General features: G+C 39.2%; 1 protein-coding gene across 2 annotated transcripts; it reads right to left on the reverse strand.

Moving 5' to 3' along the window:
- Nucleotides 1–17,321: 17,321 nt before the first annotated feature.
- On the reverse strand, nt 17,322–25,598 carry LOC148016082 (mitochondrial import inner membrane translocase subunit PAM16 like 2-like). Of its 2 annotated transcripts, none has more exons than XM_087663844.1 (4): nt 25,353–25,598; nt 18,773–18,856; nt 18,526–18,656; nt 17,322–17,992 (listed from the first exon to the last, which is right to left on the reverse strand). In XM_087663844.1, exons 2-4 carry the CDS (start codon nt 18,828–18,830, stop codon nt 17,870–17,872), a joined length of 312 nt encoding a protein of 103 aa, XP_087519970.1. In that variant the 5' UTR covers nt 18,831–18,856; nt 25,353–25,598; the 3' UTR covers nt 17,322–17,869. The 2 variants fall into 2 exon arrangements, with proteins under 2 accessions (XP_087519970.1, XP_087519969.1); XM_087663843.1 differs by having other exon boundaries at nt 17,326–17,992; nt 18,773–18,860; nt 25,353–25,596.
- Nucleotides 25,599–27,446: the final 1,848 nt, after the last annotated feature.

A 27,446-nucleotide genomic window follows, 5' to 3' on the forward strand; every position in this document is an offset into this window, starting at 1 on the left:
ACAAAACCAATCAGAACCTATCAGAACATCACAGAACCTCATATCTCCACTGAAAATCATCATGAACTTCCAAAACATAATCAATATCATCCAAAACACTCTCAAATACTTCCATTAACAATCATACATCACTCTAAATCCATCAAAAATCAATCATTCAGACCTCAAAAACAACAAAAATCAGTCAAAAATTCAGTCTTTTTCCACTCTCAACACACAAGGAATGGGTCGCCCAAAAAAAATTTTGTTTGATAAGGACCTACCGGCGACCCCTTTCCAGCGAGAAAAAATTACACACATCACATGCCCTCTCTCTCATCACCCTTTCTCTCTCCCCCCCCCATTTTCTTAACTAATTAACAAATATTTACTTCATTAACTTTATGAGCGAAAGAGAGATATATAATTTTCTAAATAGTAGATCTTTACACTCCTAGAAGCATAATATGAAATAGTCATACAAAGTAGAAGCTTATACACACTCGTTCAAACCTCTCTCTCTCTCTCTCTCTCTCTCTCTCTCTCTCTCTCTCTCTCTCTCTCTCTCTCTCTCCGTGGCACCCACATCCACTCACACACACTCTATTTCTCTATCTCTCTCTTTTGCTTTGTCCCTCCCACACAAATCTTTATATCCTGTCTCTCTCTCTCCCCCCTCTCACTCACTCACTCACTCACTCTCTCTCTCTCTCATGCACACACTTTATATATCCTCCTGTCTCTCTCTCCTTCTCTTGTATATGACATACACCCCCACACTAAGTATTTCAATGACACCCATATCTAACATGAGTATTTATACATGTGTAGATAGCTTTGGAAATGGATCCAACATCCAGTGCTCACCAAATACCGAGGTCCGCATATATGTATTTCCCCTCTTTGCCAAACCTATTACACACTACACAAGTAGTCAATTCCTGATGTTGAAGAAGGAAGACATTTGCAATGGCAATGGCTCCCGTGTTCTTGCTATCACCCATGCAAATGGCCAAATACAAAGCAGACCGGTCCATTGTAACAATGACCATGAGGCTGTCCAGGTATATGTGCTAGATACCTTTGTCTCACAAGACTATCTTGTCGAACAAGGAAATGGGCCTACATAGCAACCTTCCCCCACCATAGACCTCATCCAGAGCCCTTGTAGTATTGAGAAAACAACAATCACTGTGGAAGCCTTACCACCCCCCTTGGACATTGAGAAAAACAAAACCATCTCCATTACGCTTGATGTGGAAGAGGAGGGGTTGCGACAATCCTCTTATGTTGTAAGTGTGGTTGAGTACATAATGTTTTCAGGGGGGCGACACCGAGTCTTACATCATTTGCTTCAGAATACGAGCACTATAGAGAGAGTGGAGGAGATCCCAATTTTCTATGATGACAATGTGGCATACGAGCTTCCACCAATGGCAGACAATATGCATCCAATGGAGAGTATGGAGCAAAAGTATGATGGCCATTGTTGCACAAAGCCCACGTCAACATCAATGGCATTATTTAGTATTGTTTGTCAAAGCAAATGTATCGAAGAGCTAGAGTGTCCCAATAGAGATTGTACTGGCAGGTCAATTTTTAGCTCCCCAAACAAGGTGGCATGGACAAGTGCAAGATTCTTCATTCACTCCACTATCATTAAAGTGATTGCAAAGTCGCATGACATGGTTCTAGTACCCTATCACAAGTACATCACACTAATCAAGTCCAAATGCATGCCATGCAGGTAAACTCAATACCACCATATTGAATGTTGGAATGTCAGTTGTTGGTCTTGGAAGCCTTGGATGCTTATATTGTAAGAACCCCCCATCCTGCTCTCCAAGTACGAGTGTGTAGTGTACTATGTGATGTCAACAAGGCCAATGTCAAGATTATTTATTCATCAAGGCACACATAACCATGAGGTGCAAAGAGGCACTTGTAGAGCTAATGTCAAAGAGGTGCAAAAGACCATAGAGGAAATGGTAAGAGACTTTAGTGCAGCTAGACCTCGACACCTACAAATGACTGTGGCTAAAAGGCTAGTGATGGGTGCCTTGGTTCATGAGCAAGGTGTCCCCATTTCCAACACTGAACTCTCGACGATGCTCGAGGAACTCCAACCACTCATTCAGAGGAACAGGTAACATATTATTCCATTCACAATAAATTTCGAAATATATTTAAAAGGCCATGCATATGAAGATCAATATTCTATGCATGCAGGTTCAAACACATGGTCCGTGCAGTATGCGCTAAGAGTGATCAAGGAATGGAATCTTGTCCTCTATAGTTAAAGCAACATTGTGCATATAGATTTTTCCATGGTAGTCTATTTCTTGGGCAAGCCATTGACAATGATAGTAGGTGCTTTATATTCAAAATGTCAATAATTGGGCCAGCCTCAGGGGTTGACTTAGTGAATTGTATGCAAAGGAATGGCACTGGGGACCTACGCAATAGTTGGGTATGCTTTGACCACGTGCATCGCATTAATGATTGGACCACCATGGCAGCACATGTGTATGACCCAAGGTAGTTTCTCTTACCTAATTCTATCATCACAACACAAACTTAAGCAACATAGTTTTTCTTACTCTCCCATTCCTTTCTTGTGTTTCTGTTGTGTACAAGAGTTGATGAATTTGGAAATATGTGAGATGAAAGAAGAGGATACAGATGCACAAGCTCTTTTTAGGACAAAGATGAATGAGGTGATGGAGAAGTGTGGACACCCAAGTGCTCATTTTTTAGGATTCATGGCAGCAGACGAGGTAGCTGCCAATTGGAGGGCCATCCGCACAATGTTCAATGGTGGTCCAGACAGCATAATGCAAGGAAGGGAGATATCTTGCTTATTTCATTGGGAACAAGGTCTCCAAATACACACATCACAATATGTGCACAAGAGTTTTCAAGATGGGCATAAGTGCTTGTGCCGCATGTGGAGGTGTGCAATCACGGAAGATGATGCAACAATGCAATATCGATTCATTTGGGCTTGGTGGGCCTCAGGGAAAGTTGCAGATTGCAATATACCAGCAATGGATTGTTGGCTTAGTTGGTGGCATATCAAATATCCATGTTGGAAGCGGCACTTTGTTGAGGTAAGACTAGTTCGTAATAGTAGGATGTGACGTGTGGTGCATTTGTTTTCTCATGCTCCATACCTTCTCGTGCTATATTTTTGTCCAGGTAGTGGTGGAGGATATTGCTCATATGCCAACCACAAACTTGGTAGAGCCAATGCATGCAAGTTGGTTAGCAAGGGAGGGATTCAAGGGATCTATCATCTTGTACGATGCATGTGTTAGTGATTTCACCAACACTCTACTATAGAGCACAAAACGACATGCATTCATTGGTGGAAAGTTCCATGGTGCGGGACCCAGTGCAGAGCAGCTTTTGAGCCGACTACAACAAGGAATTAGCCCCACACCTCAAGCAACGGTAAGGATGGTTGAGAGGTGGCAAGAGGAACTGAATTGCATAAATGTCTCGATTTTTTAGGGGATTATATGACTATAGTAGGAAAACGCAAGGTTGATGGGAAAGTGGGGTCCAAGGAAGCCAACGCCTCTCATAGGCCTAAGTATGTGACCGAAAACATACTTAGAAGAAAGGATACAAGAAAGCTAAACTTTGAGGGCCCTTTGCCTTCCGACCAATCAAGGACACATGGGGTGCCTGCACCTTCATTTTGGGGCATCATGGAGTGGTCTAGCTCAAGAGGAGAAGCTAGCAATCAACATCGAATGTGGCGCTAGTTCATGTGGTTTTGTAATGATAGTGTGGACCATACATGGAACATTTGTTCTTCCATTCAACATGCACCGCCCAAGGTTCCACAAGTATGGCCAGTGGCACAAGGCACTAATTTAACGAGCAAAAATGAAAGAATAGTGGTGTGGATGTTATAGCCTCTTAGCAGGCTTTTATGGCAAGGCAGAAGGGTAAGGGCAATCAAGTGAAAAAATGCTTTGTAGAGCTCTAGGACTTCAGGCACTTCACTAGGAAGCAAGAAACAAGGGGGCATACAAGACAAGAAGGAAAAGTGCCACTATTGCAAGAAGCTAGGACACTACATCACTAAATGTAGAAAGAGCATAGCCAAGGAGAAGAATGAATCAGGGGTGTTTGTTTCTAGTGCACCTTCTACTACTACTACTGAGTCTGCATCCTCTGTTTGCAAATAGGGACTATTATCTTTACAGATGTAGTTATGAGTCTTCTTGGGCTAATAGAGCATTTAGCTCTACGAAGGATGTGATCGCATGGTTTTTTTAAAGTGGTGCTTCTAGGCATATCACATCTCGTAGAGATTTGTTTGCTTTTGTTATTGCAACCCCGGTTGGCAAGTCTGTACAGTGTGCCAACAATGCATCATACCCTGTTAGAGGCATTGGGGAGATTGTGTTGATAGCCATTGATGACTCTATTTTCTGCTTTCAGGATGCCTTGTTTGTGCCAAGCATAAAGAAGAATGTGTTGTCTATTTCTTCTTTGGCAAAGTGAGGTTTGCAGGTCACCTTTGATGATGACAAGAGAAATAAGGAACACATGACTTTGGTTTTGACTAGCACTTTATGTCATGGATCATATGAGTTGGATGCTTTTTCAATTGATTAGTCATGGTCTATCTAGTGTCCACTCTCACTCTTGCTATGTAACAGAAGGTGGAGTTATGGCATGCTCACACGGGGCATGTAAACTATGGTAGCTTGATGCTTATGCAGCGTACACAGATGCTTGATGGTTTACCTCTCTTAGAGAGACCTCCTAAGCATATATGCAAGGATGTATTTTTGGGAAAATGCATTGTTTTTTGTTTCCCCATGATGTTGCTTTTTGAGCAACTGCCTGGTTCAGATTGTGCACTCAAATGTATGTGGCCCTATATAGACAAAGTCATTGGGTAGTTGTTACTATTTTATCACTTTCATTGATGACTTTACTTGTTTCTACTGGGTCTACTCTTTGGTGAAAAATTCAGAAGTGTATGATGCAATTTTGGCTTTTGTAGCACTTGTTGCTGTGAAAATCAATCCAGTTTGCAGGGTAAAGACTCTCCATTCAAATCGAGGGGGGAGTGCATATCCTTTATATTGAATCCTTTTTTGAAGCAGAAGGGCATTGTTCATTAGTACACTACTACTTATACATAGGAGAATGGGGTTGCAAAGAGGAAAATCGATCACTCATGAAGATGGTTAGATGTATGCTAAAATCAAAGAGCTTGCCACACAGTTTTTTGGAAGTAGTTATGTGTGCTTGCCAGGTCTTGAATAGGTGCCCCACCAAGGCATTGAAGAATGTCATGCCTTTTGAGGCTTGAAACAATTGGAAACCTTCTGTTGGGCATTTTCATACTTTTGGGTGCCTTGCTGCAAATGCACACATTTCCAAGGTACTTAGGAAGAAGTTGGATAACAAGGTTGTAAATACATTTTTGTGGAGTACAGCAATGAGAGTGAAGGGTATAGATTATATGATTGTCTCTAAAAATGTATTTTTCAATAGGGATGTGGTTTTTGATGAAAAATCAGAATTATCCCTTACTGGTTTTGACACATATCAGGCTGCCCTGTATTTGAAGCACTGATGCCCATTTCTTTTGGTGATACAGCTAGAGCTTCAGTAAAAGAAAAAATGTTCAGCCAATTGCTCCATTGGGTAATGTAGAAAATCAGCCCATGGTTGATCTACATATTCAGCAAAATGCTAAATTTCAAATTCAACAAGAGCTTGTACACAGTCAGGAGGCTAGACAAATGCCTAAATCGTATTTGCAGACTATGAAAGATAGTCATTTGGATGCTCCTATTGCTAGTCGTACTAGAAGGCAAGCTTGTATGCATGATGGTGCACATACCATGGAGTTTGTTATGACAGTAGATACATTTGATGATGAGGAGCTTGAATGTTGAGGATGCACAACATAGTGTGCATTGGATGACAGCAATGCAAGCTGAGTTTGATTCCATCATAAAGAATCAAACATGGGATTTGGTGCCTTTGCCTGTTAAGAAAAAAGCCATTGGTACAAAGTGGGTCTATAAGCTGAAAAGGAATGCAAATGGATCCATTGACAAATATAAGGCCAGGCTTGTGGCCAAGGGCTACACACAGAAGAAAGGCATTAACTATGAGGAGACATTTCCTCCTACATACCACATGACTACCATTCGGTCTATGGTTGCTTTGGCTGCCCGTTATGGATGGATTGTGCATCAGCTTGATATCAAGACTGCATTTTTACATGGGAACTTCAAGAAGAAGTGTATTACATCAGCCCATTGGTTTTGCAATTGAGGGATTTGAACACTTGGTCTATAAGCTAAAAAAGGCTTTATATGGTTTGAAATAAGCTCCTCGAGCTTGATATGCAAAGATTGATGCCTTTTTACTCAACCAAGGGTTAAAACATCTCATTAGAATCCACCCTTTACATATGTAAAGAGGGGGGATCCTTACTGGTCATATATCTATATGTTGATGATCTTTTGCTTACACCACCGGACACATGCCAATTAGATTTCAGCATTCAAACAAAATTTGCAACACACAACCTTTTCTCATAAAACATAAATCCATCATAATATGATAATGAATCAATTGGAATCCAATTATTAGTAACTAATTTATTCCAATCAGCTTGAAAATTGGGGTCATGGTCATAAGTATCCTTCATAGGAATAAGGGAATCAAAAGATATAACGAAAATATTATGGATACTTGGTCTTCTACTCAATGCATCGGCAACAACATTCTCTTTTCCGGGTTGATATTGGATAAGTGGATGGAAACTTTGAATAAAAGCAACCCATCTAATATGACGGTCAGAATTTGTGGCTAACTAAGGAGATGTTTGATACTTTGTTGGTCAATTTTGATCATGAATTCAGATCCCATTAGATAGTGTTTCCATTGGCGTAAAGCTTGTACTACAACTAACAATTCCTTATCACAGGTAGAATACTTCAGCTCAGAGGGTTTAAGTTTGCAACTAGAATAGGCTATTGGATGTGAGTCTTGCATAAGGACAGCTCCTATTCTTGATCCGCTAGCATCAGTGACTACTAGAAAGAATGGTCGGGTAATTGCAAAACAAGTGCATGTGTTAAAGCATGTTTTAATAAATCAAAATACTTTTGATGATTATCAGACCAATGATATACAACACCTTTCTTTAACAATTTTGTCAAAGGTAATGCAAGCAATGAAAAATTTCTTGCAAATTTTCTGTAAAATCTAGCAAGACCTAAGAAAGAACATAACTCATGCACATTTTAACGGCCAATTCAAAATTGCTTCTATCTTTTTAGGATCAACTTTAATACCATCAAAAGAAATGATATGACCTAAGTATTTAATTTGGGTTTGGTAAAATTCACTCTTTCCAGGGTTAGCATACAATTGATTCTCTTTCAACAATTTGAAAACCAAAGATAGATGTTCATAATGCTAAGTGTCCAAGTCGTTGACACTTGTAGCAAACTATAGGCTTTGCTTTGGAAACATTATTGGTGATGGTTGGAAGTTTAGGTATGTTGGGGTTTGGCTAGAGAGATGGGTTAGGATTTGAATTTTTGTTTAATGGTAAAGTAAGGGGTCATATCCAGGATTTACGGAAAGAACAAGGAACAAAGTGATTTTGATTGAATCTTCAAAAGTTAGAATTGAATTGCTTTATACCAAAGTTACCGTTAGTTGGAAATTGTTGTGGTCGCTTTTCTCATCCATGAATTTTGTCTTCAACATCATGCGCTAAAGAAATTGCATCTTCCAAAGTCTTTGGCTTGAACTTGTTCACTTCCGCATAGAAGTGACCAAGCAAACTGGACATATACTTGCGCTTGTGGATCACCTCATGAACATCTTCAAACATTCGAAGTTGCAGTAAGACACTCTAGAAACGCTCAGTGTATTGCGGAATAGATTCACGATCTCTTTGTTGCAGAAGATCCCATTGTTTGATTTCTCTTTCATGGAATTGAGGTGGAAGAAAATTCAGCAAAAATTTCTTTTGAAAAGCCTCCCAAGTAGTAGAACAATCAATACTCTTGCGGACAACAATCCACCATAACGATGCTCTATCCACTAGATGATTAGTGACGCATTTGAGTTTATCTTTTTCAACATATTGCTCTTCATGAAAATAATCATCAAATTGACAGATAAAAGCGAGAACAGTTTTTCCATCACATAGCCGATTAAATGTACGGAATTTGAAATTACTTTTACTTATCTTGGCTTCTTTCCTGAGAGATTGTGCTTCGAGTATCGCATCGATCGTATGTCGTATAACATCTTCAGGTTGCACTCCATCTTGATCAATAGGGGATCGTTGAAGAGTAGCCAGTTGAGCTCGCAAAGTTTGGCATACTCTTCGTTCTTCTTGAAGTTGCATCATGATTAGGTCCAATTTTTGCTCCACCGTTGGTTCTGGTAAATCACCTTTGGCCATAAAATCTTCCATGGTTTGATCGAACATCCTGCAAAATCTCAAACAACCTCACACACTCGAAATCTCATTAGAAGGATGAGCATAGCTCAAGTTTGGGTTTACAAGGCTTACTTTTTTTTATATATATCGGTTTTTGCGATCTTGCTTCTTTGCGGTTATGGTAACCGATGTCAGTCTTCTTCCAACAAATACATCTTCCGAGTAGACTGTGTATGACCATTTTCTTGCTAAAAATCAACTCTGCCAGGGTGCAGGTATGAACAGAGCCTTGCTAAAGCTTTCGAGAGTAGTTCTAGAAGAGTTTGGTGTGAACAGTTGCTATGGGAAGATTGAAATTTGATTTTTGAGCCTTAGTAAGTCTTATAAGCTTTAAGCTTTATAAAAAGCTTTATGATTTTTTGGAAATTCGACAGGACGGCGGCATCTGTTTGACGATGTCGACTGCAACGCCTACGTCCCCCTGCAACAATTTATTGAAATTAGGAAGGTTAAGCTTTTTATAAAGATTATTAAGCTTTTTAATCCCACACTTAATCAAGTGTTCACTGTCAATAAGACTAGTTTATAAGGAAGCTTGGGAGGTGGTCCTCCACTGCCAGAGAGTGGTCCTTCGCGATCCAACAGCACAGCAGGGGGTTCTTCATCGCCAGGAACACGCTGGTGTTGACATGCTGGTATTGAGGATTTGTCACGAGACTACCTGTAGAGCCCACTCATTCTAGGAGCTTTGCCTTGGCGCGAGATGGTAAGCTATTAGAAGCCCTTGATCTCAGCTTCACTCTGATACCACTAGTGCATAAATCGGATGTTGGATGTGTACGTAGCGAGCGCCGGAAAGTCCCCAAGAACAAAAGAACTCTACTAAAGCTCATAAAACAAGAAGAAAGATTTGCACGACATGAAAAGAGACAAATTGGGTACAATCTCCTCCCATGCCTTGTGTGAGCACTTCACAAGACATGTATTTATAAATTTATTCATCTCAAAGCTCAAAAATAGCCCAATTTTACAATTAGCATGCTTTTAGCTTTTGTGTTTGCTTTTGTCCAAATAAAGAATAAAGTTGTTTGGGCGTCCTAAGAGTCGAGTTGTGTCCAAATACAATGTCCAATAATAAAATATTTAAACCAAGCACCTATGCGCATACAAAATAATAAATATTTGACAAGCGCTTTAATAAATAAACGCGCCTAAATAAATATTAGCACCATGCCTTTAATGATAAGGCGTGCGCCTATCAAAAATGATAATTTCTTCTAGGTAATTTGAATACACGCTATTGCCCAGTGCTTCCCAACGCCATCGCTGCCTTCTCGACACATCAACTGAAGCATTTACAATGGTTAGAAAATAATAAAATTAAATTGACAAAAGTGAATACATTGCAATCTTCAGCTACAAAATAAATAAATAGGTTGGAACCTTATCCTAACATTAATTTTATATGAGTGCACTCTAAACTCATAAACGTCCATTAATTTAAATATAAATTTTACGAAATCACCCATGTGCACATTAAATTAACATAATGCCCGAAAAGGACAGGCGTCCTCATCAACTTCTTGCACAAGGAATCCACCTTGTGTACAAGCCCTGGCAATAAATATAGTTTTACGGAATCCACTGAAAAACCTCACAGAATCCACCATGGAATAAAAACCTCACGTAATCCACCGTGGTCTCACAGAATCCACCATGGAATATGCCTCCTAGCATCAGAAGATTATCTTCTTGGATAGTCATAAGATGTCTTTAATGTGTACGTATGTGGTTGTTGGTTTTCATGAATTTGCTCAGTGCAAGGTTTCCTTTGTCCCTGTTGTTGTTAAGCCGAGTATAACTCACTAGTGATCATGTTTTCATTTTCAGATATTTGTTTAAAACTTGGGCTTTTCTCATTTATGTTCATGTTGTTGTGTATAGACATTGTGTATGTAGTCACAATACCAAACAAAGAAGTAGTAGTGTTGAGCCTCTGTGTTGCATTTCATACTTGGCAACATAATGTTGGATACATCCAAGGAAACCATCCTTTGTGAGGATGTATTGATTAAAGAAAATGTGAAATCTAGCATGGAATACGACTATGCATTCTACAGGGGCAATCTTTCCATGAGAATTTCAGATCAAGATTGCATGCTATCGATGCCAATGTGTTGCACTCCAACCATCATGTAGTACTGGTGACTTTGTCAAGTAGTGAATGTGAGGAAGAACTGTGGCATACCCCAAGCATTGAACATTGTAATTAGGTCCTTCAAATTTTGCATGTGCCATGATAGAGAGAGTGGACTGATGCATGAATTCTATAGCAAAGCATATGTCACAATATTTCTTCATTTGAGCTATTTTTATTTCCACACTTATAATTATCAATGTCTCTTTGCGAGCATGTTTTTGTCATGCTCTTTGCAACCATAATAGCTTGTTTCAATTGGTATAGAATTCGAATGTAAGGCTTGTGCATAGTGTACATTGAGAATAAGATCAATGTTTGCAGCTTGATGTATCCAATGAGATACATTGTGCAATCAAATGAGCCATGCCCAAATGGAAATAAGGATGGAACATTGTATTCTCCAAGATGATGTCTAGGCAAGGTGGCTCTGATACAAGTAAACCATCTATCTTGAATAGTGTTGTCCTTTCTATAATTTGACCATTGTCATGTTGTATATGCAAACTTATGTCAATCGTATCTTTGGAATTCTTGTCTTTGACTATGCTCAACTATGTTCTCCAACACACTATAGCCGATAGTGTTTTCAACTTGTATTATGTGTTGAATGGAGCATTCTCATGATGTAGTTTTATAATCTTTTGTACCATCTCTTTCCTAAGGACATAGAGCCCTTTCTCTAGATGGCAATGTTCAACTATTGTCATGTACTTTTTGATGATTGGGTTGGGCAACATATTGAATGCAAGTACATTAGTGATAATGGACTTCATCAACTCATAACCAATTGTTTTAGTACATGCCTTGGTATCATTCCAATGCACCAAAGGATTATCAAGGATTACTCTATGATCTAGTGTTTCTTTTGTAATGGCCCTTGCTATTTTTTTAATGAACCTTGAGGCATGTTTATATAACCATGTCCACCTTGTGTTTTTTGTAAGCAAGAATAATGATGGTGCTTGCAAGAGCTATTGAAACTTCAGTTGGTTCTACAAGCTTTGTGGAAATTTTGGATTGATGGTACAATGAGACTATTCCACAAGTAGCTCATGTCAATAGTGTGCCAATGATCTTTGCACATTCCTTAAGCAGAGGATTCTATTGTGTACATATAAAACTAGCTTGTTGCACATGGTTTTACTAATGTTTTCCTCAAAGCCATTGCTTTTCTTCTCCTTGAAGACCTTCCTGATGCCATAGTAGTTGGGACCTATGTAGAGCTCATTTTTCACTGGATTTTGGTTGAGAAAGAATGGACCATTTTTAGTTTCTTTTGATCTGAGGGAATAAGGGATGAATTGCTCTACCTTTGGGCTACTTACTCTCAAGTATAGATGCTCAAATAAATCACTTAGATTTCCATAATTTTAGTATAGACAATAATGACTAAACATCAAAATAAATTCTTTTAATTATTTATCCTAAGAAGAAGAATGATAAAATTTTAGGTTAAAAATCATATATAGCTACACATGTAAACTAGAGAAAAAACGATGTGTAGCTATACATTTTTTTTAAAAGGAAGAATTGTATTTTGAATAAGAAATTATGTTCAAACCTTTCAAAAAATATTTAAATTTTTCATAAATAAGTATGTGATAAAACCCACAAGTACCTCAGTCATGCATCAACCATTAATTGTGACAAATTATGTACATTGTGATGTTTGCTTTTGCTCATGTACTTTATGTTGCCTTTGATGAATATTGCCTTGTAAAACATAATAAGAACAAATGAAAGACTTACTTAAGGACTTCAAGTATTTTAGTAGTATCACAAATATTGTTGTATTGGGGAGAACACAACAATACACTAAAACACACAACCATGCTATTTAAATAGCATGGCATAGAGTTGGCACAAGTCTCTTTATTTTTTTATAATTATACAAGAAGGTGTCATTCCCCCATATACATTTAAATAAGTATATATGTTGCTTTGTACTATTCTATTCTACAAATTATTTCAAGAATAAGTTATTGTTTTGAGTTTTTGAATGCCGAAATAACCCTATGTAAAGTTTGAACACCAACAAATCAAGAACTTTGTTTAATATTGAATATAGCCAACTTATAAACATGACATTAAGCCAACCCATTTGAGTCAATATCATGCTATACATAAGGCATATGTTAAGAAAAAGTGTCGAGATCAAAATGTTGATGCCAAAGCTAGATGCTTTTTGTTGTTAAGAATGTTCTTAATGAGGATCTTATGCACAATGTCTTACAAAAGTGTGAAACATCTACATTTAGGGGACGAAAAATCTAGTTATGATAGTTACATGGAAATCACATATCAAGTGTTGTTACAAGTGCCTATAGATTATGCAAGACTCAAGTTGTGCTTATTGGTGGCTATATTGGCTTGTGTGTGTGTGGAAGCGATTTATGCTCTTTTTATGAGTCATTAATGGTGAAAAGTTTAATGCAACAATGCTCACTTCTTCTTGTGTACCCAAACACATGCTCTTTTTGCAAGAAACTCTACCACCAAGGACAACTCTCTCATGCATTGCAATTTGTGGACCTTAGCAAGAAGGAGAACTCTCTCATGCATTGCAATTTGCAAACCTTATGGTCCAACAAGGGCATTCTTTCTAGCATCAAAGGAAATCATGCATCGTTCGGGTTTCTTCAAGAGGTGGCATCCTTTTGCTATGATAACAAGTGCACTATTACCAAGGCTATTATAGTCCCATGAAGTTAGGACCTTCAGAGTTGAACAACACATTTTAGCTTAGGGAGTGATTTCAAATTGCCCTCAAAAAATGCATCTACTTCATTCCATAGTGTATACATTTGGTGGTTTCTTGCCAATTATTCCTTGGCAATCACTCTGGTGAGGCAATCCAAGTGCAACATCCGTGAAAGGGCATTAGAGGGGGAGATTAAGGTACTTTTCTATGGTTTGTTAACTAATTTTCACAAATATTCAATGTGATTCCCTGCCAATTAGTGTAGCGAGCCCATCCAAGTGCAAACCAATGTCTATGCAAGTGGCATTGAAGGAGAGAGCAAGGTACACTATGGCACTTGAGAAACACAAGGTAAATGATGAGAAGAACCAGAGTGTTAATAGATGCACTACAGTACCAATGTCAAAAATACCAAGGAGGCACAAAAGGGTTGCCTATGTATAGACAATAATGAAATACTTCAAGGTCATCAAGGTAGGTTATCATTTTTCGAAACATTGGACTTTTGTATAGTATATATTTTCTTATCAAAGAAAACTAGTATGTATGAATACGATACTATTGTATTTTGTGCTTTTAGCATACAACACTAGGTAGGTGAATGGCGATGTAAGGAATATGCCATAATATTGATTGCTTTTAACACAACAATTTTTCTTCTACAAGTTTGAAATTCACTTTTAATCAAATTACTATAGTGAAAACTTCTTCCATTAGAATTGGGACTTTTGCATCAACTTCCTTACAGTATGTTGCAAAGGTTTCTCTTTGGGTTTGTATTGAAGAAACAAAGACAACAAATTTAAGAATTGAGTATTTGAGGGCATTGACCAATCAAGATAAGGCTTCTTTGACACTAAGACAACCACAAGTGTAGTGCTTATGGGAATTTTGAGGGACATTGCCTTTGTCTAGGAGGCTAATGGTTCAAAGTTTATTCCTATATAGCATGAGAAGTTCATTATGTAGCCCCTATAGTTTTGTCTAAGAATCACCACATCATTTACACATGAGATCCATTAAGAACAACTTATAGATTGCTAGTTGTCCATAAGGTACTAAGCCCTAGACCTTTTCGTTGAAGATCACTAACAATATCATTATTTCTATCATCAAAGAAAATCCCAACCTATAGTGTAAATCATAAAAAGCAATATTGATGGTTACAAGGGCTGGAATAGGAAGAGGACCACGACTTCACAATAGAAGAAAAATACAAGGTGCATATACATTATTGTAGATGTTAATGGGAGGAAAATATGAATTCAAAAGTGTAAATTGCAATATAAAGAATATGTTCCATGAAAGAAAAAAAAGGGGTTTAAAGCCCATAAGTTACATAGAGAAAAGGAATCTTGTGGGATGTTGATTAAAGGAACACATTTAGTGTAGAGATTTGTGTGGAGAAGTAAGGGTGAGAGATGCAAGTAGGCACCAAAACTAAAGTAGAAAATGAAGCATTTGTAGTAAAAATAAAGAGCCAGTGGTGTTTTCTAAGCAAAAGAGGGTGGCCTGAAATGCATTGGAAGCATTTGTTTATCAATCGGAGTATGTTAGATCGACCATTTAAAGAGGTGCAACTTTAGCATTACAACGCAACTACTCAATCTAGAGGGTGGAAACAATGTCTAGGAGGCCAAGTCAATAGAAAACAATGCCATGAACGTGGCTATACTTTCAAATCTCATATACCTCTAATTTTAGTGACACCACTTGTCGATAAGAAGTGAACCAATTATTCGATAACAAAGTGATTAAGAAGCTTAAAATATGTTAAAAACACCAAATTTCTCACGATTGGGGGAGTGGTCGGCACCTCTTGAATCTCCATGAAATCCTCAATTCACACAACTGTTAGAATTAGCATGAATGCTCTCTACCATGAGTTCTTGAATTTCTTCACTCTCCATCATTGCAAAAATCACACAAAACAATGCATTCTATCAAAAGATCAGTTTTTAGTATTTCTCTCTCCTCTTTCTCTCTTGCCATAATGGCTATTGATACGAGCTAAGAGGGAGAGGAAAAAGGGGTGTCATATCGTGATATGATGTGAGCAATGGAGCGAAGGAGCATGAAGTTGGTTGTTAGCGGCTATGTGGAGCATGAGTGAGCTACCTAGGCGATCCTAAAATCCTAAAAAATAGAGCAATTTTATAGAATATTATACAATAAGTCTCGTTTTATTTGAAAATGGAAAAAATGAATTGTGTCAGATTCGGGTCATTTTCCGCCACCGGAACGTCTTGAAATAATTCCCAACCGGCCCCAGCAGCCCCGTTAGGCCTAGTCTACGCATTTTCACTTATTTGCACGGGAGGAGGCCTCAATCCCGGGTAGGAAAAGAATACTATGAGTTTTTAGTTATGCCTTTTGGTGAAATTGGTAGACACGCTAGGTTTAGGTTCTGGCGATATAGCCAGTCTTTGCTATGGCATGCGATAAGCCATATTCGCGGTTTTGAAAATATCCTAAGCTCTAATTCTAACTTGAATGTGCACATAAAGCATTCATGCTAAATAAAAATCAAAAATATGTTTTCTAAATGCTTGATCAATGTGTTCTTATTATAATAATTGGGTTTTTAAAGGCGTTCATATGTGTGAAATTGGAATGTAATCATTGTCCAAGCATAGTTGCCACAAAAATGAAAATGGGCATACTCAAGAGTCAACACTGACAGATATTAACATCACTTTCAACATATAGTGCTCAAGTTAGAGAGCGAGACATAATCACAACATAGAGATCAAATACAAAGTATACTCAAACTCAATCCAAAATGTGTATTATCAAAGTAGAGACTAGTACATCAATTCAAGACCAAATGGTCATAACACAATACAAGGGACTAAACAATTTGAGGATATAATGACCAAGTTAGTACTACTACCAAACACAAGGACTTGGGAAACATTACAAGATAGGAGATGTTGTGAGAGCATCCATGATGCCAGTCAAAGAAGACTTGGCAAAAAGACTCAAGCAGGATATGGCACAAAGCAAGAGGACTCCTTGTTACTTGGCCTCCAAGACTATGAGTATGCTCCAACAACAACCAATTGCCATACTTCGCTCCCTGCCATTATATAGGCCGCTACTTGCAATGAGACATTCTCTTTACCCATGTGCCATGTTCGGTAGCCTTTATTATATCTACACCCATCAGCTCCTCAATGCATTGTTAGCAATGCATATCTTGCCCTTGACATCCCATATCACAAGGAGATACAATAGCTAGCTCTAGCAAAGTGACAACACGAGTAGAACAAGCTCATACTCCAAAGTCAGAAGAGGGAGCGCATCCTAGCTGCATGGAGCTGGCAAGAATAAAGCGATTCCATACTCTGCATAAGATTATATTCCAAAATGAAAAGCATGTAAATATTGTGGGTAACCCATCATGTCATGCCAATAAAAATGGCAAGGTTGTGTTCTAAGTAAAATGGGATTCCCCCAAACCTTCTCTTAGTTTGTACCTATATTCCCTTTGAGCTGCTTTTATACATGCCTCCCTCTTATTCTATCTACTTGTGTAGTACACACTGGATGTACACAATAATTTAGTACTAGTAAAAGACTACTCTCTTCACTTTCCTACTTCCATCTATTCGCACTTTTCGTTGTGTTCATGTGAGTTCATCAATGATCTATTATTTTCATTAGCACCAGGAGTGTTGACACCCACAGGATATCTAGTTTAGACAGTTCCTTTGTTGTTGAATCTGAGAGCCAAGAAAAGGCCAAAAAAATATATGTTAGCCAGCTGAGGATAAATGGCTTCATAAACCACCCACATTTATTAAATAAGTTTAAAGACCATTATTGCTTTGGTAGTGACAAACACGCAAGCTTTCTAGTAAGCACATTAATCACCATGACACCATGAACAACAGACAGAATTCCAAACGATCGATACTCAAGTCATTTTACTTCATCAGTATCCATCACTCCAAAAATATAGCATACAAATTTCATCCCTAAATCCAAGCTCATCAGAGTAGACAACAATTACAGAACTGATATATACAATCCATATTCAACTGAGCAGTACTAGCGAATGCTCTTGTTTATAGTAATACCAAGAACTTAGAAATTTATTCAAATTCCATGATACAATTGCCATAGAACTGTTGTCCCATCCTCAGTTCTTGTAACTTTAAATGCAACAAAGGACAACATGTGTTTAACACTTGCATATCCAAAGAATAAGAAGGCACATGTATATGCTATCTTCTGCGAGCTTATAGCTATCACTCATGGGAGGTAACTGTACAGATTTTTGTTCTTCAAAGCTAGAGACCCTCGAATCAAGCTTTAAGGGCTTCAGACTAATGTCAGGGCATAGGCATTGATCATAACACCGGAACCAGCAACAAACTTACAGCCTCGCTATGGAAGCAGAGATTATTCCCATGGACACAGTTGGATAGAGAGAGCATGTACTTGCAAGACCTTGTTAGGGTCATCATTGACAGCCTTCCCAGAAAAATAATCTCAACTAAATCCAGGTTACAAGTATGCACCAAATGGCTTCACATTAACCTTGTTCACTTGCTTTGCTTTGTTCCAGTCTTTCTAAGCACTCTTTTGCTCTCTGGACCTTAGATTGTAGATAAAAGCTCCCTGACTTTGCATTCCTTTCAAAAAGAGTTTCATATCTCTGCAGAAGCCATGTGCAGTGCAGTTAGCAAATAGATTGCTAATTTCTAATAAATCTGAAGATTTCTGAAAAAGTTGTACACACTTGCACTCTTCTGACAGGTCCAATGGATACACACCTCTTATGAGGAGGCATAGAACTACAGTGAAACAGAAACTAAAGTTGCTTTGGTGCTTAATGCAAAATTCCCTACACGAAACAGTCATACAGCTCACATAAAAAGCTGTTGAAACTGATTCAGCTACTCAAAACTGAAGATCTGCCAGCTGCTTTTGCTTAATGAAAGATTCCCCACACAAAAGCCATTCAGCTCACATACAGAGCTGTTGAACTGATTCAGCTACTCAAAACTGAAGTAGATTTGCTACCTGCTTAAGCTTAATACAAGATTCCCCAGATAAAACTGATTTACAGGCATGCTTGAAACATGAAGCATGCAGTAAAACACCTACCTATTGTTAGGGCTGAACTTCAAAAGTCAACCGTAGGACTACAGGTTCAAACATAGAAGACTAAACACAAGTGGCACCCACCTTCAGCATCTCCTCAACAGATGTATTCTCATTTATCCCAAGAATCATTCTTGCCTCCTGCTCAGTCATAGCTTTGCTTGACTTCACCATGTTCTGCACTGTTTCTTGTGCAACACCCGTTTTAGCAGCATCTGAAGGTTTTTAAAAAAAGAGTAAAAATGTGGGACTGCAGCAACATTAAAATAGGTTCACATATGGAACAATATTCTGCAGCTTGAGTAAAAACACATTGAGCAAATTTCCTTACTAGCAATAGCTTGACGATAAGCTTGTGAAAATGCTCTTAACAGAACCCCAGATCCCATAATAATGAGATTGGCGATAATTTTTCCTGCCTTCAATACAAGTGCAAAACTTGATTAGCCGGCCACCTTATCCTCCAACAGTTGAGATCTTCAAACATGCGCTCGCTAAAAGAAAACCAGTGCCTAGAATAATCTTTTAAGATACAAAGAGGATATCGCAGCTCACCATAAAATCAGAGGGTTATTGATTGCAAGGTGTCATTGGCCAACCCCAAGGCACAGCTCAGACAGAAACGAAAGAAAAAAGGCAATGACTGTGCAACAGCAGTAAATATGGTGTGCTGGGCGTAGATCGAACATACGCATTTTCTATGCTGTCTCACTCGAACATCCTCTCTGGACCTTAGTGCACCTCCTCTTGCACATAGACACATGCTCATCCTGCCAAGAGGTATTCCTTCCATGCGCTACCAGTATCTCCAGGTTGCACGATTCACCTCATCAAGATAAAGAGAGGAGAGACACATTTCAAACAATGGCAGTGATCAGATTCTGGCTATGAGAATGGCCTTAATTGGCCATTATCAGGTCTCTAAGTTGGTCCAACTGGATGATGGGCCATACTACTATCCATCAGATATACATAGCAAATGGCCCTCAAGTTGTTGCCCATCAGATCTTCCACCAGTTCACTATTAACCATGATTTGCCTTGAATCTTGCATTTGGCCCCACCTGAGATGATGTGCCTAGGGCATTATATAACACAGGCTTCACACAAGGATCTGTCTGTAGTGCAATCAAAGTATTTAGACCCCCTACCACATTATTTGTCTTGCATTGATCCCTAATTTTGATCTCCATTGACAGCCCCAAAAAGGCATTATTTGTATTTTAGGCATTTATTGTACATAAGATGGCAAATGCACCCCAAATCCTGTAGACATAGATTGTTCTTGTGGAAAGAATTCACCCTCTCCCAACCACTCTTTACATCCAGTCATCCTCTCCCTTTTCTTTAGCTGCCCACAAGTCCTCACAGCAAGCAACCACATTTGGAATGCTCCCACACCCACATCATCAGAATCTTCTCTCTTTGCTGCCCATGTACGATCCTCACTGAGGCATCTGGCACCAGACCAGTTACATCAGTTTATGACCTGCATTTCCTTGCTCCACAGGCCCCCTGCATCTCTGCGCTGATCTACAGTAGTCAACTTCGCATTCAGCCTTGCATTTGCTGCTGGAGGTTATTTACAAGCAATAACAACTGCATTTTCTGGTTTTCACAGCTCGCCCTGTTGAGCTAAAAATGCATTAAAAACTGATTAGCTCTTTAAAACAGCCCCAAAACATGTAAATTACCAAAAGTTTCATCGAACAGTGTGTGACCCTAGAGAGTTTCTATGTCCCATAAGCAAAACCCTAATTTGGGAGGATCCTTCTATATCTATAAATAACCATCAGCCACTTCCACTAGCTGTCCAGCCCCCAACAACTGTTGCTATATGATCTACAATTGTCGCCCAGCCTGCCACTACTGCCGGTAATCAGCTGCCATAATCTTCAAGCCGTTACATTGCTGTGTTTACCAGCTCCAGCCCCAAAAACTATTGCATTCTAGTTTCCAGCCTGCTGCCCTTCCATTTCCAGCATCAGCGTGATTGGCATTTGCATCTACAACAGGTGGTTTTTGTATTTTCAGCACTTTTCTTCATCAGCCTCTGCTCCAACTAGTGGTTACTGCACTAGGGATCCATCTCCGTTGGAGAGCACGCTCCCACAAGAGCCACTAGCTGTTGGACAGCTCTACCCTTGAGAATTCTCTACTTTCTCTCCTTCATTTACAACCACTTCAGAGTTCTCTTTCTTCACTATTTGTGTTTGCATTTTGTGTTTATTGTGTTACTGTCTAAGTTCTCGTGTTTTAGCCATGTTCATACATTTTGTGTTTTCTCTATGCAAACCCTAGCATATCTTCACATGGTATCGAGCTGGTGCTCTTTTAAAGAGTATCCTATGGCTATCGCGCAGAGCTTGGTTTTGCGCGAGATACACAAATGACACATATCTACTCCACAATGGCTCAAACAACTCCATCTTCAAAATTCTCTAATGCTTTCTCTAGCTACACTCCTTCAACGAAGGCCCACCTTTCTTGTAGGGGTCACTGAGGCCATTCTTCGTCTCATACTCCTTTACAAGGTACATCTCAATTGGAGCACTTTGCTAACATTCTGCAAGGACCAACTGTAAGTCACGATGAAGACCCAGATTGATACCAATATGGTTTTGAAGAAAACTCTATGTTTAGATGTTCCACAAGGTGACCCTTCATTCTCTGTTTCTTTGATGCTTCCCATTCACCTTTACATTTCCCACCGTTCCCTCCCACATTTACTTCACATTTAGATTCCTCTTCTTTCAATCTAGATCCTTACTTTAGACCTACAATAGGTTATCCAGTCTTAGCGCACATTGTCTTTGATGCACATCAACTTTTTAGGCCATCCCTAGACACTCGAATGTATACCACTCTACACCTTGGTATATCGTTAATGGAAATGCCACCCTTTAATACTATGCCTTGCGCACATCTACAAGTACATTACTCTCTCTTCTGATCCAATTGTGTGGGGAATCCCCCTCTTGCACACTATACCACCCCTGATTGCTCAAACACATGAATCTCTATCTTGTGCTCATAAGTCACCTCCTACTTTGAAGGAAACATGGAGCGAAAAGGAATCACCTCCACATTTAGACCCAATTTCACCTTCTCCAATTGACCCTAAACATGGATCACATTCTGATGCCGATGATCAATCTCCTTTGAGGAAAAATGGGAGTGGTACACTCACACCCTCAAAAAGACCCTCTTAGCACTTCTTGCCTAAAAAGAATAGATTTTCCATATTTTGCCAGAAACAATGCCATGTAGATGACAATTTTCCCTCACGGGCCAAGGGCCTTTGATCCACACCTAAAATCACCTCATCCCAACTAAGAGTCTTCTACCCACACCAAAGCTAAATCCAATCCCATTCATAAACCAACCTCAACCCCTTCTTGCAATGATAGTGCCACTCCAACAAGGTTGAGGGGTCCTTCCCTAGGGAGGTAGCACAATTTCTCCACTCCCTAGTATCCATGGGCATCAATGGCTACACATCGATGCAGTCAATCCCATTCATAAACCAACCTCAACCCCTTCTTGCAATGATAGTGCCACTCCAACAAGGTTGAGGGATCCTTCCCTAGGGAGGTAGCACAATTTCTCCACTCCCTAGTATCCATGGTCATCAATGGCTACACATCGATGCGGTGGATCTTGGATTTCCCCCTCAGTTACTACCTCATAGCATCTCTAATTGGCTTTGTCATTACCTTCCCCTAAGCTAGTCTATTAGGAGTCCAAGGTTATCCTTAGGAATCTCATACTAGTTTTCTTTAGGCTTAGCCATATCTTTTCAAGTCTTCCATTGCATTCTACACTCAAGCTTTCCTTAAATAGAGCATCTAAAGCATCTCGATATGAAGCATCCAGTATTCAAATTTCTTTATCAATCTTTTCGTGCTGGGTTTTGGATTTCAATTAGCACTAACATTGCAAGTCCTACCAAGGCAAAAGGTCTATTTTTCGATTCTTGCCTTGGTGAGTATTGACTTCACAAGCATGGAGAGAAAGATAGTATCTTCTCTCTCAAGATCAAGCATCATTTTCCCTTATCTTAGCAACCATCTTTCTTTCCTTATAGTTCATGTATTTTTAACCATTTCATCATCATTACCTACAATACTCATTTGTTTACTTTTCATGTCAAGTGGATTGGTACTTTTGATGGTTGTGCCTTCGTATTCTTGGTTGGCATCAGAGCCATCTCCTGATGTCAAGTTTCAAGCATGCCTACGATATTTAGTCAACATTGAAGCTCTCTCTTAAGACCAAGTACAAACCCATCCCAACTACTCTCATGATTGACTTTTCTACGCTCTTCTAGTTATGGAAGGTTAAGTCTTTCTTCTTCGTATATTCGATCTATTTGCATGGTGGATTGCTCTCTTGAAACTTCTCAAGAAGGTTCAAATTCAAGCTTGTTTGTGCCACTTGATCAGCATTGGAGCCCTCCCTCAAGATCAAATACAGATATATTCCAAGTTTCCAAAGGCTGATTCTACTTTGGCCATTCCACCTGAGGGGTGATAGGTCTACCTTCATTATCACATTCATCGTGGTTCTCAATATCACACAAAGACGAACATCAAGTTCTTCCTTCTCCTTTAACATCAATATCCATGGTTGAGAGGGGGCTCCTACCCTTCATTGGTATTCTACAAGTTTCAACATTTGTCTTAAACATCGGCCTCTCTTCCATATTGTACCTTCCCTTTGCATTGCATGATCATCATCATCATCATCTTTGTAAAAAAAAACGCTTGGGCAAGTGAAAAAATTTCCATGATAATTACTATCCAAGTGACACCTACTGCATGTGCATTCTCATCATCTAACATTACTCTATGCATCTCATTGCGCAAAGCACCCCTAAGCAGATCCTCAACTATTTCCACTAGCAATTATTTCACCACTTTACCACCACACCTACATACTTCTTCCTTTTCCTTCATCGCTGACATCCACGGATAGTTGGCATAGCTTGTCTATTCTGTAATGTGGTGGATCTAACCATCCCTTTTTATTCTCCCCATGGGATACAATTACTTGACAAGCTACAAACCATCAATTCTCCCAAAAAAAGCATGTCCTAGTGAACCGCTAGGCAGCCAAAGAGCACCCCTTGCCTGATGCCTTGACCTCTCTACACTGATCACTTCCGCTCCCTTGGTAAGATAACTATCACCACTATAGTCTTGGTAGGCCACGAACAACCAATGTACATCCTTCTAGTTTTGGGCCTTAGAGAAAATGTTGAGCTTAAAATGCATTACAAACTTATCAGCTCTTTAAAGCAGCCCCAAAACATGTACATTACCAAGAGTTTCATTAAATGGTGCAAGGTCCTACAAAGTTTTTGTGTCTCATAAGTCAAACTCTAATTTGGAAGGACCCTTCTACATCTATAAATAAACAAGCTGCCCACCATTCAATCTATCCTTATCTTGCAGCCATCAACCCTCTTCCAATAGTTATCCAACCCCCAATGACAGCTACTACATGGTCTACAATTTTCACCCAACCTCCCACAGATGTCAATGATCGGCTGACATCATCTTTAGGCAATTACATTGCTGTGTTTACCAGTCCCAACCCCAAAGACTACTACGTTCTAGTTTCCAGCCTGCTGCCCTTCCATTTCCAACATAAACCCAATTTTCATTTGATATCTACAATAGGTCATTTTTGCATTTTCAACACTTTTCTTCGTCGACCTCTGCTTCAACTGGTAGTTATTGCACTCCGGATCCGCTCTAGTGGATGGCACACATCAACACCTCCCTCAGTCCGCTCGCACAAGAGCCACCAACTGTTGGACAGCTCTACTCTTGAGCACTTTGTACTTTTTCTCATTCATTTATAGCATTGATTCATTCATTTCAAAGCTCTCTATCTTCTCTATTTGTGTCTGCATTTTGTGTTTTGCATTTAGAGTGTGACTTTACTGCCTTATTGACTGCTCCAGTAAGACTAACTTAGAATTTCACAACCCATTTCTGACTGCTCCATCAAGACTAACTTAGAATTTCACATCTTTAAGTATCTTGTATGGTGTTAAAAATGGATTCTTCATACTTGTTTACCCAAAAACAAGTCCCTTCTAGCAAATAACAAAGTAATCAGGTTGATAATCTAAGTTTTGATGCGAAGCCCATGTGAGTTCGCATTCAAAAGTTCTACAACTATCCTATCCACTTGTCCGTTATTATAGAAACATCGATGTATTGGCTCCTCTTATATGACTCTTATTATTTTTTCACTTTGTGTAAGAGGCCACACAAATTTTCCTTTTGAATATATATCAATGTCTCTTTCACCCCTTAAAAAGTCTTACAAACCAAAAAACGGTTCGTGTAACTCCAGCATACAGATCCGTCAGAAGCGTACAGCACCTTATTGAAAATCGACTCATACAAAGCTACTCTCTTCACTTTGCATGGATTGTCTTATAAGTCCCTGCATTTTGGTATGAGGAATGTTTGGCAACGCCAAAGGAAGGCGAGTACAACTTAAACGCTAGATTTGTCGCATTTTTGCAGCTCTAGTGTGACCATGCTCGAAATGCCACACACACACACACACACACACACACACACACACACACACACACTCTCTCTCTCTCTCTCTCTCTCTCTCTCTCTCTCTCTCTCGCGAGTGCTATCAGCTTCGAGAAGCTCTACAGGGGAAATCCCTAAAGGGGATGTGAGGAAGGTTAGAGTCCTCTTGAACAGACGAGAACAGAGTGGGCTCGAAAGAACACAGAGACACGGAAACTGTAAATTCATGGGAACAACAGAAACAATCGTGAACAATTTTCCCGTATCGAGAATTATGACGAGGAGCAGAGGCGGTCACGGAAACGAGAAAAGACAGAGAAATACGCAGAGGGGGAAGCGGAAAGCTTACCATGCTCAGCAAAGGCCGGAATGGCGAAAGCTTTGTGAATCTGGACGAAGGAAAAGGCTTAGATATGGAGGCTGCTGCGGCGCGGGAATGGGGGGGGGGATCTGCGCGGCAGCCAGACACGCTGGGTCGGCCCTTCTTCCCTTTGCTTCCCCTTCCTGTTGGTTCCTTGTGCGAGCAAGGAATGATGTGTCCAACGTCATATATGACACGTCGCGAAGTTTAGCGCCTTGTAGCCTACTTGTCTTCCAGAACCCTCCAACCCCAAGGCTTAAAGGCTTGAAGGCTTTTAAAAATTCTAGGCTAGAATACCTTCTCTCTCACTTTCAAAGGCTTTTTTTACAACTTTTTTTAAATTTAAATATTCACCTCACCTAAAACTAAAATACCTTCTCTGTAATTTTCAAAGCCTTTTTAATCTCAATATTCACTTGACCCTAAACCTTGATTTTTTTGTGAATACTTGTCGAGACTAGAATTTGTTGCGTATATACACACACACACATAGTATTGTAATCTTTTTATGGTTAAGGTAGTGCTCGAATCACAAAGTTTCTCTCTAGCATCATTATGGTGCTCCTAGACTTTCAATTATATTAAATTCAAAAGTTAAGAACGTGCTCCCATCACTCACCACATTGATATGTATACACACACGGGTATGTACATGTATATATGTATGTGTATATAGTGTTGTAATCTTTTTATGGCTAAGGTAGTGCTCAAATCACAAAGCTTTTCTCGAACCTCATTTTGATGCTCCTAGATTTTCAACTATATTAAATTCAAAAATTAAGAACCATGCTCTGATCACTCACCACCTTGATTGCAACTACATGTGCAACACCTCTCTCTCTCTCTCTCTCTCTCTCTCTCTCTCTCTCTCTCTCTCTCTCTCTCTCTCTCTCTCTCTCTCTCTCTCTCTCTCTCTCTCATGACCCTAATTTTTTATTAGGGTTTGGCACTTATAAAGCTAACATGGGCTAAAACAAGAAAACGCCCCTTCACCTCAACCTGAGTGGGCTAGATGAAGGACCTTGGAGCGTGGCAAAGCAGAAGGAAGGGTCCAAGGCTTTGTGGAGCATGAGTAGAGTGCCATGGAGTCCAAGATACTATGTGTGTCTCTCTATGGAGTCTAGAAAGTTCTATGCATCGCCCATTTGGGAAATGTATACCATTGATTTCAAGACCTTCATGCAAACCATGTACATCAATTATATGATTTTTAGCTAGCAGAATCAATAAGAGCAAAAAGCAATGGACTACACATGCCACCACATAAGGGGTAATATATTACAATAGGTTGCAACATTTGGCTAGCATACACATTGCTTTGAAATAAATACAAAAGAATGAAGTGCTTACCTACAAGTCAAATGATGAATTCTTGATGTGCCTTTGCATCAGCATTGCCAATGGGATGAGTAGTCACACATGGATCGAGCTTGTAGTTTATAGTTCTAAAAAAAGAATAGCTTACACAATGTCTCCTAGTGCCAAGTAGATCTAATGGTTGCTTTCATTGGTCTTGTTTGGGTAGGGAACCCTGCACATAGGAGGCATTATACTTTGCTTAAGTATATTGGCATGCAACTTTGCTTATGTTTCAATTTCAAACTCTTGATACCAATTCCATGGAGCTTCAATATTGATTTTTTTCTTCTATGTAGGGATTCACTTAACAATTTGCGTTACTAGTTGCTACAACTCTCCAAATCTTCTAACTACCCAATCGCCCCTAGGTATCAAAATAACTACATATTTTACAATGTGTTGGATTTATTTCTCTTCCCTTAATGCTTATTTCTTAGTTGCAGATGGTTTACTTGTGCTTCATTCTTACTTTTCCTAAATGAATTGTTGCAATAGATTGCATGCAACTTCACTTGGAGTATTTTGCTTATGTGCAAGACTTGACTTGTAGTTATTATTTTGATTGCTTGATCACATTCACATACATTTTGATCTCACGTCTTGCGTCTTAAGAATGGGGTTCTATAGAGTCTTCAAGTTCTATTGTTTAAGAGGATTATATAGACCCATGAATATGCTAAAGTGTTTATGGAAATTCTATGGATAAATGTTTCTATCTATATT

This window comes from Lygodium microphyllum, chromosome 23 (genome assembly GCF_053477565.2).
Source record: "Lygodium microphyllum isolate KBCC chromosome 23, Lygodium_microphyllum_v1.1.10, whole genome shotgun sequence".
Lineage (NCBI taxonomy): Eukaryota > Viridiplantae > Streptophyta > Polypodiopsida > Schizaeales > Lygodiaceae > Lygodium > Lygodium microphyllum.